Source organism: Phlebotomus papatasi, chromosome 3 (assembly GCF_024763615.1).
Source record: "Phlebotomus papatasi isolate M1 chromosome 3, Ppap_2.1, whole genome shotgun sequence".
Classification (NCBI taxonomy): domain Eukaryota; kingdom Metazoa; phylum Arthropoda; class Insecta; order Diptera; family Psychodidae; genus Phlebotomus; species Phlebotomus papatasi.
The window spans coordinates 422,843-435,919 of NC_077224.1; the positions used below are offsets into that span (position 1 = coordinate 422,843).

At 32.7% G+C, this 13,077-nt stretch overlaps 2 protein-coding genes across 3 annotated transcripts in view; one reads left to right on the forward strand and one right to left on the reverse strand.

The window, feature by feature from the left end:
• The window catches only part of LOC129806358 (pre-mRNA-splicing factor 38B-like), an 85,923-nt gene extending 79,331 nt beyond the window's left edge, over positions 1-6,592 (forward strand). Inside the window, exon 2 of the mRNA XM_055854913.1 lies at positions 5,070-6,592. Coding sequence (XP_055710888.1) covers positions 5,070-6,168 — 1,099 coding nt within the window. The 3' untranslated portion in view covers positions 6,169-6,592. The remainder of the gene's footprint in view (positions 1-5,069) is intronic.
• Positions 1-13,077, reverse strand: part of LOC129806320 (ubiquitin carboxyl-terminal hydrolase CYLD) — a 70,862-nt gene that overhangs the window by 29,745 nt on the left and 28,040 nt on the right. The gene's annotated exons all lie outside the window — the stretch shown is intronic.

Consider the following 13,077-nt stretch of genomic DNA (forward strand, 5'->3'; position numbering starts at 1 on the left):
GATAAATTTTAAAAATCTAAAGAAAAAGTAGAAGTAGGGTAAATATCCTAATTCAAAACAATTTCCAGACGCTTTAACTTCGACAGAAGATTCAACACATAGGGTAAGTGTGCCAAATTCCGGCCAGCTTACAATTCCGGACACCTTTTTTGTTCCTCGAATTTCCATAAATTTTTAGTTTTTACCGTTTTTACATACTCTAGAGATTATACAATGCAAAAGAATAACTAAAAACGTTGCTTCGACAAACAAGATGACGTGAAAAGGATATTGGAAGAATTCCCGAAGGGCAAGGAACTAAGAGAATGAAGGTGGCGGAAATAGGGCACCAAAGCTATGACTATATTTTTACTCTTTTTAAAATGTATTAAGAATGATTTTAGAGTAAATAAAGACGGTAAACTCTTTACAAGGTTCCAAACAACACTCTTTCAGAAGAAAGAATAAAAAAAATCAATTTGAATTTAAAATATTACATTTCAAACTTGAAACTTTAGCGCTTGCATGCAACTATGCCGAAATTTGGCACACTTACCCTACACAAGTACAAAATGCTTCTATTGGAAACAAAGTAACCCTCTATCGGTGTTTTCTTTAATATGCGAAAAAAAGTTCTAAAACAATGTTTTCTAGGATAATTACGATCCAATAAAGTTGAAAAAACCATCCATTCTTCATTATCTCTTTTAGTTTAGGCGCTAGGTGAGAAAATATAAAAAAAATTTTGAGAGAGAAAGTCATCCGATACCATAGAGACGGCTTTGTCAACTCCTTAATTAAGGGAATTAAGAAGGTACGAGAATTCGGCGAGAAGCCCAAAGAATTCGATGATAACTCCGTACGGAGTTATCACACTAGAAAATTTCACATTAAAATTAAAGTGAAAAGTTGCTCATTAAAAGTTCTAGAACCACTCGAAATCGCTGATTTAGTCAGGACACATTGCTAGAATTGCTCAATGTCACGATGGCACTCGAGTTGTCAGATGAGTGCTTTTGTTTTTGAAGTATTTCAGTCGTTTGAGCGAAAATGTGAGATTTTAGTGAAGAAGAGGAAGTTTTACTCCTGTATGCTACTTTTATGTCGTGTAAAAGGATTCACTAAGCGAGAATAAGGAGGATGTGGGCGAGAGATTGGCTCCTTCACATGGTGTCGTGGAAATTCTCTGGGGCAATTTTTTTTTGATATAATAATTTTTTCCGGACGACTTCATGGATTAATTAACTTCGGAGGAATTTAAAGAGCTGCTTCAAATCGTAGGGCTTTATTTTCAAAAGAAGACTACGAAAATGAGGGAGCCAATATCACCCAAATTCCGACTTATGTTTGAGTTCCGACGATTCGTGACTCAATTTGTCGCAAACGGCCTCAAAACCATCAGATCGGCTGCCTCTATTTTTGTATGAAGGAACATAAAATGCAGATCGAACACATTTTATACTTATCCTCTTCACAGATCTTTTTCAATATCTCTTGTCCTTTCTCCATCTCGTGCGCGATAAATAATAGGTATTGGAACTACTTTTTATAACAATTTAATCACGAATTAACTTGTGGGAAAATTGTGGCGCAGAAACTACCCGAATGACTGCAATAAAGTGTTACCCGATGAAAATGTAATGAGCAAATTTTGCTCATAAATTTGCTCATTAATTATCAATCGTATTTATGCTATTTTAATATATTTAAATCAATTTTTGTGACTCGAGTCCCCTTTTTTATCACTAAATGAATCGATTTCTAAAAGCTCTTGACGAAAATTGCACATTAGGACACATATCCAGCAACAATTAATGTGAATCACATTAAAATTTTAATGTCAAATTCTCTGGTGTGATACCATGAGACTAAAAAAAGCCAAAATCACAGAAAAATCCCAATAAAATTATCTTTCCGAAAATATTTTTGTTTTTTTTTATAATTATATGCTGTGGTTAATGTTTGAGAGCCATTTTTCAATGAGGAATTTTAGCGTGCACACGCTTCAGTACATTAGAAACATTAATTTCCTCCGGAACAATCGTAAACACTCTTTCGGAAGAGGATTCCCCAGGTAAGGCCAAAACAAAATGCAAGAAATTTACAAACGTATTGGATTGTATAAGCATAAAAGTCTCTAATAAATAAGCTTTTTATGCTCATCAATATCTTTGAGCAATTTCTAGAGGCAGCTGTGTGGAAAGCAATTTTTCCTGATAAGAGTGCAGAAAATGTTGCTTCCTACGCACTTCAACTGCGCACATTTCATTCATAAAATTTACGCGCGCTTTTCTCCTGCAACTCCTAACCACCGAGAAGACACTTCTCCGTGACGCATTTTACCAGGACTTAATGGGGATTTTTTTTTGTGGAAGGACAGAAGAGTGTGGCCCATATGCGATACAGAAAATTGAATGAATCTTCACATTAGGGATGGTGAAGTGTAAAATTGGATTCTGGGCGATAGATTGCTTCTCTGGAGGCTAGATAGTCCCCAGGAAGAGTATAAAAGAAGTCCTGAGAATTTGCAGAGGCATCAGTTTCAAGTGATCTGTGTTGCTGTGCAAGTTGACTCTAAAACTCTTTTTAACCAAAAGTTGGAAGATCTGAATAAAAGTCTTGTAAATTTCTTCAACACCGAGGTAGTTTACTTTTGTAATTTATAAACTGAACAAGTAAAGTTCAAATAAGACATTTTTCTGAAGAATCTCCTATTTATACACCTTTTTAGTGATATAACTTGATAAATTTCAAAGCAGTTTTTTTTCTTATTGTAAATATATTACTTTTCATTTAGCTCTTAGTTTCAAATAAAATTTAATTTGAATCTTTGTTTGAAGTGAATTATTTTGAGCCTATTTCATGAGAGCCAATTTGTATATGTATTTATAACTTTTAGCACTTTTCACAAATTTTGTGTTTAATTATATTAAAAAAGAAAGTTCCAAAAAGAAATCTAATATAAAATTTTAAAGGTATCAGTCAAAGCAAGTGACAACTAAATTGAAGAATTGAATTGAATTGAAGAATCAATAATTAGGAGCATCTTTTCAGGTAGCGAGAGGTCCCCAATTCCTAATTAATACGAATAAGATTATTCAAGGAATAGGAACAGGGGGAACAGGGGCTCATTAAACCTAATAAAAGCGAAGCTATTTTTCACTTTTTCTTGTAAAAAATTTGCAAAAATTGGCGACTTAAACAAATTTACTCGTAGTTCTTGTATAAGTTTGTATTGTAATTCTCTTTAGTTCAAAAACACAATTTAGAGTAAAGTAGGGTAATTTATGGCTTTGGCACACCTTTTACATCAGGAAAATTTCATGAAATCGAAATTCACATCCCTTTTTATCTCAAATCTATTGCTTATGCCTCCGGCATACCTTTTAGATCGTTAAAATTTCATGAAGTCGAAATTCGGATCCCTTTCTTTCTCACATGTTTTGAATATGTCTGTTTCATTCTCTCGCACTCTTCTTCTTCTCTTAAATGTCACTCCAAATTCAATTTAGCTCAATCGAATTTGGTATGCGAAAGAATGAGAGTCATATGCAAAACATGCGAGAAAGAAAGGGTTTCGAATTTCGATTTCAGGAAATTTTCCTGATCTAAAAGGTGTGCCGGAGCCATTATGTCTATCTCATTATTACGCACTCTTCTTCTTATTTTAAACATCACAACAAATCCAATTTAGCCCAATTGAATTTGGAGGGCAAAAGAATGAAATAGACATATGAAAAACGTGTGAGAAAGAAATGACTGTGAATTTAGTTTTCATTTAATTTTCTTGATATAAAAGAAAGTGTGCCGGAGCCATTAGAATAGAATTTAATCTTGAATTTTGAGATTTCTTTACTCTTTCAGATGAGTGAAGAACAAAGATCACGATGAAGTGCTCTTCTTTTTCCTCTTTTAGGATAAAATATTTGGTTGTTTGACATGTGATAAATTTGAGTATCGAGAGTACCATAAACATTTCTTTTGTTTTTTAAACGGGCTCGGAAAATGTTTTCCCAAGATCCAATTATCGAATTTTCAAAATTTTTAAATAATGTTTTTAGAAAATATTTTTCAGCTTCTCTACTCTATCTATTATATGCTTAAAAGTTTGCTTTAAAAAATTGATATGGGCCGGTGGGGCTACATTGAAAACGCTAATTTTTCGCAGATTTTTAAGGGAAGTTAAACCTAATCATAATTAAATTTAGATCCCTAATAAAAATTTGTTACCCTCCAAAAAATCTTGAATTGGATTTTGATATTTTTATGGTGTATTTTTAGATTGTTTTTTTTTCGATTTGGACACAATAAAAATATAGATTGCTTTTGACCGTGTAATTCAAGCTACCCCCTTAGTTAAGTACAAAATCATTTCCTTTTAATAATAACTTATTAAAAAGTGTGCTTGAATTAACCTACGCAACATGTCTCTTTTGTAAAATACCTGAGTCAAATCCTGCGAGTTAAAAGTGATAATATTGCGCTAATAATATATTTATTAAAATAAATAATATAATAAATAATATTTATTATTTAGACCTAAAAATTGTACCGTGAAACTCGAGAAACCTGAAATCCTTATCAATAAAAAATGGGAATGACCTTTTCCTTGCTTGATTTAAAAAAATATAAAGGAAGATTATTACTATTTACTCACTCAATTCCTTGTACTTACTGACGTTCAGTGATTTTTATCACAAGAAGCCCTTAACAGCCTTCTCTATATGCAGAAATTTTGTGCGACACTGAAGAGAAAGTCTTTCTTCTAAACATTTTTTAGTACATGCCTGCTCTCATGTACTTCTGCATAAAATACTCTTCTTCGTGTTGGTTCCTGTCACGACAATTTGGTGTATTTTGGAGCACGACGAGGTTGGAGAAATCAGTCGAGACGGTAACCAAAGAAAAGTCGATAATGCAGAAGCACATGAGTATAGTCATAGACAAAAAAAATGTTCAGGAAAAAGATTTTTTATTGGAATAGAACCATTAGATTTATAGATTCGATCGACATCGACGCCAACGTTATTTATATTTTATACTTTTTAAAGCGGGACCTAAACGAGAAAATTCATTTTTCTCTCCTGTAGGACAATTAAATTGGATATCACAGAACTCAGAACAAGACAGATCACAGAAATAACTACAACTCGTCAGCATAAGATGGTATCAGCCACCCGACTCCTAAAGGCTCTGGTCGCTATTGTGGTGCTTCTTCAAGTGACTTGTGTTCTTGGTTTCCTCGACACGCGCCGCTGTGGCGCCGGCGACACTTCTTGTGATCTCCGCCGAGAGTTACGACGCCTTGACGATCGCCGATTGAGTGAACGCAAAATCGAAGATCGAAGGGTTGACGATCGACGCTTTGACAATCGTAGAACCGTAGAAGATCGGCGAGTTGACGATCGAAGGGTTGGTGATCGACGCCTCGAAGATCGAAGAGTCGACAATCGCCAAGTTGACGATCGCCGAGTCGAAGGTCGAAGGGACGTGGATCGACGCCTAGAAGATCGCCGAGTTGACGATCGAAGGGTTGGTGATCGCCGACTAGAAGATCGGAGAGTCGATAGCAGACGAGTTGACGATCGTCGCTTTGACGATCGCCGAGTTGAAGATCGACGAGACATCCGCCGCGATTCCCGCTCTGTTGAAGATCGTCGAGATTCTGCTCGTCGAGAGGCTGAAAACCGTCGAGAAACCAGAACTTTCACACGTGAGATCCGTGATTCCCGTCGTTCGGACATTCGACGCCGAGAAATCCCACAACGTCGCGAAACAAACTTCGTGCGACGCAATATCGATGCCGTGCGCCGTGTGCGAACAGAAGGAGATAGACGCCGAGAGGTCGCAAATCTGGTGGACAGCCGCATCCGGGATGTAGAATTCAGGCAAGTGGATCGTCTTGATCGACGAGAGGATCGCCGAGAACGACAACATCGTCGAGAACGTGAAGACCGCCAGGGAGAACAACGAGAACGCAGTGAACGACGTGAAATTCAATCAATTCCTGAACTAACAGAGCCAAAAATCATCTCAAGTACTTCACTTTTCTTGCCAGCTTTGCAAACGATCCTAATTCTTGCGATCATCCTTCGCACCCTGAAATCCCAGGATGACGTGAACAAGTCCAAACTGGCTCAGATCCTGGCCAAATTCCATGGATTTACTTCTAAAGTCAAAATGGCATAAATCCCTAAATAACAAAGACAACTCCTGCTCAAGATCCTAGAGAGAACGCCAAAAGATCACTCTCCATGACGACCCCCTGCTAATGAAAAAGTGAATTTTCTCTATCTCTAAACCCAATTCAATGTGTGTTAGAGTATTTATATATAGTAAATCTGTGTAAACTCTGGTAATCAAATCACTAAAGGAATCAAAATATAAATTTTCAACCTGGAGGTGGGTGTATATAAGAATAAGATTTTGTGTATTGATCTTAATCAAATATCACAAAAAATAAAAAGAAATATATATTTTTCTGCTCTCTAAACTCCATCAAATACCACAAATTATACTATAAATGTCTAAATAAAAGAAAATGTTGTAAAAAAAATAATCAAACATTGTTGCTGGTGTATAATAAAAAGATTATTATTGTACAATTTCAATCGTCAATTTTTTTTATTTTCTTCTCAGAAAAAAAAATAAATAAAACGTTTTTGTCAATACCATAAATTAATCCTTCAAAAATACTCTCTGTGTGATCTTTTTTTTCTTAAAAACACTCAAATATCCTGGCAGTACAATCACAAAATGAAATATTCCAGAAGATTGAAGGAATTTTTGTGCATCAAACAATTTTTATCTATAGTATTACTAGAAAAATATCTTGAGTATTTACTTTTCAATTTAAAGCATCATTAACTTTTCTAGAAAAATCATATTTTCCTTTTTTTGCTAAATGCTCTTGCTAAATTTTTAAAATCTATTTTTTTCTTGGTAATTATATAATTTTTCTCTATAGTTTCTAGTATAATAAAATACTATGAATTCCTCAATATGGCAAGATACTCGCTAATAATTTACAGGAAGGAACTGTAATTCACAATTTTTGGAAAATAATATGTCTAATCAATTATTTAAATTAGAAAAGTATATTTTTTTGTTTTAATATGTTGTTGTTTACAATTCAAGGATTTTCCATATTTACTGATACCTTTTATTTGTCACAGATCTTCATAATCAATAAAATTATAGTCCCTTCCTATAGAAATTTTAGTAGATCAATTCTCACGAAAGTTATTTTGAAAAGCAAAAAATGCACAAAAAACACTATTTTGCTTTGATTGAGAAAATTCTTAAAATTAACATGCTATATAAATTCAAGATATAGAATATATGATATAGATATAATATAATAACCCTCAAATACGTATTTTATTTATGTGCTGTACATATTGCAGTATAATTAATTGCTTTGCATTGTGACTAGAACAAACGTATACGTGGTTGGAATATTATTTTCTTAAAAGGTCATAGTTATCTTATACCCAAAATAAAAGTTACACTAGTAAAAATAAAAGAATCACAGGGTGTCATTCATAAAAAAAGCGTGTAGGGGAGACCGGGGCAAAACTTGTTAAAACGCATATTTAATTCTTTCACGAGCTCTGAGAAAACTTAAACGTTTTATAATGAGCATATTATTAGGAAATTTACTGCTCTACAACATTGCAGAAGACTATTTTCCTCTATCTCGAAAGAAATGTAATTTTCGAATCATTTTCTAAAAGTCGATTTTGTGGAGATTCTCAAAATTGCTGGGGCAAATTTTGTAAGTCTTCGGATAATTTGTGACGTTTTACTCTCGCAAACGTTAAAAATATCAAATAAACATATTTTTATAGGAAATTTATTCCTCTACAACTTTGTCAAAGATATTTTTTCTCTATTTTAACGAGAAATGTGATTAAATTGAGCTAATCAGTATTGATAATTTTCTGTAATGGTGTCTAGGTCTACACATTGTTAGCAGTTTTCATCAAAAATTGCTCTTTTGAAGGAAATCGTCTGCACTATTGCAGGTAGAAATGTCAAAATTTTGTCAAAAATGCAATTTTTGACGAAAATTGCTCCCAATGTGTAGAGGCTTTAAGCCAAATACAGTAGACTCTCGCAAATTCGGCTCTTTTAAGATCGGGCTACTTTTTAATTCGGGCAGCGGTTACATTTGAAAAAAGTTTTTGTCATTTTTCAAGTTTTATTATGATTATCAAATGAATCAAATATGCTCAAATTTAGCATGGTTTGTCTTAGTTTTGATGTGATTTTGCATTATTGAGGGATTTTCATGCAATTTACGATATATATCAGTGTGTAAACTCAATATCTATATGCACATGTCGCCCGAATTTCTGTCTAATTCGGCTGACATTTCGGTCCTATATGCCCGAATTTGAGAGAGTCTACTGTATTCCAAAAATATGGCTCAAAATTTCATTATTTTTTGCTTTACATAGTTCTTCTTCGAATCCCTTGAAACTTTGTAAGTTTAAGAAGGTTCATGAAGGCTATCTATAATAAAAATTTCAAGCCTCAGTCTCTTATTTTAGAAAATAGTGAATATTGAAATTTTCGTTTTGACAAATTTTGCCCCAGTCTCCCCTATATGAAAAATTTTGACCACCGCTTGACATGATGCCAATCGCAGTCGGCTTTGGATTTTGTTTTTTTTTAGTGAAATTCTTGTAAAATAATATTAACTTTTGATAGAGTATAGCGAAATTGACCGTGAAGGATGCTCGTTGATTGACTATATCGTGAAAAAGATAAGCCAAATAAATATGAACATTATTGGGAACATTAGGGACAATTAAACCCAAAAAACGGGGAAAAAACAGGATTACGGTATAAAGGCATTTTTTTTTTCAAAAAATGTGCTTACAAAAGCGTTTTGACAATATCGAAATTCAAAATTTCGAAGTACGAATTGTTCGATCATCCTCGTTAAATTGGCTAGATTTGTCCTTCAGCAACATGTGTCTGTTAGAAAACGTGAAGAAATTTCGCTATGGGCAAACGATTTTGAATCAAAATCGAATAAAGAAAAAATAGCAGCCGTAGGAGCATGTTTTGCTGACCTTAGAATCACTTCCACCATGATTTAGAGTAGAAAAGAAATAGTTTTGCAATTGTATTTTGCCTTTTTTATGTCCGTTTTCAGAACTTATCATCACCCGACCATCCATTAAACACGAAATCCGTCGCTCTTATTAGGATTTTCTGAGCTATAGAAATTCTTTTATAAAAAAAAACAACTTTACAACAATAACCAATATAGCAGAATTGTCTTCTACAGAATGGTAGAGCCAATTTTTTAAAATTCCAGAATTCTGGTAGCTCGCTAAAAAACATTCATTCTGTCACATTTTACCCTGCATTGCCCTATAATATTTGCTTCGGAACTTATTTTCGAAATCTCAATAAGAATGAGTGATACCTCTAGATCTCGTCATCTCGCTCACTCTCATAAGAAATTTTGAAAACATATTTTACAATCAAAAGTTATTGTGCACTGGCCATAAGGGCCACATAAATACTATTATAATTGTTACTTAATGCCCAACGCACAATAACTTGTTTTGTAAACATGTTTTTCACATTTCAATGAGAATGAGTGAGATCTAGATCTAGTCATCTCGCTCACTCTTATAGAAATTTCTGAAAACATGTTTACAAATAAAAGTTATTGTGCGCTAGTCATAACTTTGAAAAAATTAGTGCTTGTTTTCTGTTAATAAGAATTCCATTTTATAATTCTTTTGTAGTAGCTCTAAAGGGTGCAAAAAACTCTACGTGTGGTGCTTTTATACACCCTTCCTTTTCAATTTTTTATACAATAATTTGAGGGTTAAGTAAATTTATCGGAACTGTATTATTCTCGGTGGTCAATGAGTATTAAAGTAAGATTAAGTTTTTTAAGTATGTATCAGTTTTTCCTTGAAACCCCAATTTTTTCTTAATTTTATTTTACAATTCATAAAGACCTAAGTTTCAAATGCATATTTTTATATATTGATTTGATCCCTTCTAATTAATACTGTTTTGTGATTTTCTGTTATTTTTTCTTTGATTTACAAAATCGTTTAGAACAATTTAAATTAAAAATATCATTTAGAAAAATCTTCGAACTCTTAAAATATCCTTTTGCGAGAATTGATCATTGTCTTTTTGGGAATTATTTATAAATAGAGATATTTTAGCAACTTTATAACGTCTAGAAGATAGAAATATATTTTGTGATCTAAGAAATAATTCAAGACAGAGGGAGAAGATTTAAATGTACGAGAGATAATTTGGATTTTTTTTTCTTTTGAACCTTACTTAAATTTATACTTTTTAATTGATTAAGAACTGACTTTTCCACTTTATCAATTTCATTGACAATTTAACAATATTATTTATTTGCTAACTGAACGGAAAATTTAAAGAGAGAGATTTATTTTCTCAATAACTTTCTGGACTCAATTATTGTCAATTTCCTACATTTTCTGCTTCAGTTGAAAATTATCCAAAACAGAACAATTGTTATTGATAGTGGAAAATCGATTTTTTTTTTGTCTTTTTGAATAATTTCTCTCTGGACGATTTAAATTACTCTATCACACGACTTGTCTTTCTATGAAAATCAAGGACGGCCTACATCACAGGAACAAAGAAGACTAAATGCGTGCAGAAAGCTTTGAAAATAAAGAAACCTACAATTTACAGTGCAACTCACTAGAAATTCATCAAACATTTACCTTTTTGAGAGAAAAGAAAAATTGTTAATATTTGCAAAATGAGGCATTTTTGTTGTCCTTGTTATCTTTTATAGAAAAAATATTTCACGACATTGAAAAGGATGTCTATGAAATATTTTTCTTATTTTTGGTATATAAATTCCGATTTAGAGCATCATTCTCATATTGCGATGAGGTTATTTTGGTATGTGAGGTTATATTGAACTTAACCTAAAAATAAAAATGTATTGTCATTTATGCATCGTGACTATCCATTCTACATTCTTATATTTCTGCTTCTTTTAAAAGTCTTTTTGCAATCATAAAATCAATTTAATCCTAAACCCAAAATTTTACCAAAGGATCTTATAATATTTTTTTTTTATAAAGAACGTGTTAGGTTAGGTTGAATTATAGGGGTGCGATTCGATTGCGAAATTACTACTCCCTGGCCTCGTTTTGGCTCACAATGCATCCCCAAGTTAAAATAGGTTAGAAAAGTATGCCAAATTAATTTTTATCTATGAATAAAATTAATTATTTAAAAATCCAGTACACATATTTTTTAAATTGTTTGACACTTTGTATCAGGAATGAGTACGTTACACTGAGAAAAAAAGAAAGTACGATTAGATTTTCGTGATAACACCTTCTCAGGTGTTAATTTTAGATCTTAAGTTAATTTTACGCTTTCTTAAGGGTGAAATTAACATGAAAAAGTGTAATTTTGACCCCTATTACACTTTAAAAAGGTAATATTTACACAGATTTCAGATCAATACCGTAGAGTAAAATTAACGTTCCCGGAATGTTTTTTAAAATTTTTTCGGATTTCTCTCAGTCTGTGTAAAAATTATTCTGAATAGAAATTTGTGAACCTGAGTTCGCCCTCAATTAAATTATATGTCCCGGATTAAAAGTGCTATTCACTGAGAAAAAAAAGAGGCTACGATTAACTTTTTTCGTCATAACTTTAACACTTTTCGGGTGTAAAAATATATCAACATTTTTTAATGTTAATTTTACACCTTTTGAGGGTAAAATCAACATGAAAAAGGGTAACTTTAACCCATACTACACCTAAAAAGGGTAATATTTACACCGATTTCGGATCATTACTGCAGGGTAAAATAAACATTTACGGAATGTTATTTTGACTTTTACGGATTTCTCTCAGTGTTCCAAGGGGAAATGTGGAAATTTTTGACCTGGACATTTTTTTAGTATATACTGTTCTCATGTGCTACAGCGTTATTAACTTCTCTTAATGTGTTATTTCCTGTCACGACTATTTTCCTCAGCTCTCATCGTGTTCCAAAACCACCAAACAGTCTTAACACGAACTAATACCATTTTATTTTCTATTTTATTAATCTCCTAAGAGGTTATGTTATTTTAAGTTTTTAGAACCAGGACATATACCTTCTTGGATACTTTTCTTCCGAATATTATTGTTATGAAGAATTTAGTAACCTAACAATGAAAACTTTTCACTTTATAGATAGATATTTTTTTATCTATTTTTTTAATCGATCGCCTTGATTGAGAATTAGGTTAGAATTTGATGTTTCTGGGGTAAAAAAGTACCTAAAATATTACTACAAAAATAACAATAAAAGATAATAATAAACCAGCATGAGTTTCTCTGTTTTTTATAATATTTTTTAGGTTAATCACAATTAACCTATCAAAATCAAATGTCTCTTGAAGATCAATGTTTTTTTTAGGTTAGGCTCAACATAACCTCATTTAAAGAACCTCCTTAATTAATTAGAAAATCATCGACTGAAACTCGCAAGGGATCTTTTCGGTTCTCTCAATTGCCATGATGATGATGGCATCGCGAGCAATCGGCATTTGTTAGAGAGTCCTCGAGGAGTTGCCCATTGACCAGGCGTCCCTTGCTGAGAGCCTCCACGAGCATATGAAGCCTCTGTTCTCGCTCCAAGTGCCTCCTCTCGAGGGATGTCACCTGATCACACCAGGAAGTATTGTTTGTTATGCAAAATGGGAAGGCAGAAAAAATTGCCCAGAATTAGGGAATATACAAATCACCCTTCCATTATTATACAAATTATTATTTATGATGAATGTCAAAGCGAAAATGTGCTATGAGTGATTCTCGACTTTTCCCGCCAATTCACAAACACGTGCGACTCTTTTGATGAATTGCGTGCGACTTTTTGGTAAATATTTCTCAAGCGCTTTGTATTTTGCATCTAAGAGAGAAGAAGCGCAAAATTTGTTAGTGAGGAGAAAACCATGTTTTTTTTTTTGCACAAGAATAATTTTAATTAGAAAATAAGCATATATTGCTGGTAGCAAATAAATCACAGAACTAACTGAAAGATGTTCGAAAAGAAAACAAAAAGAA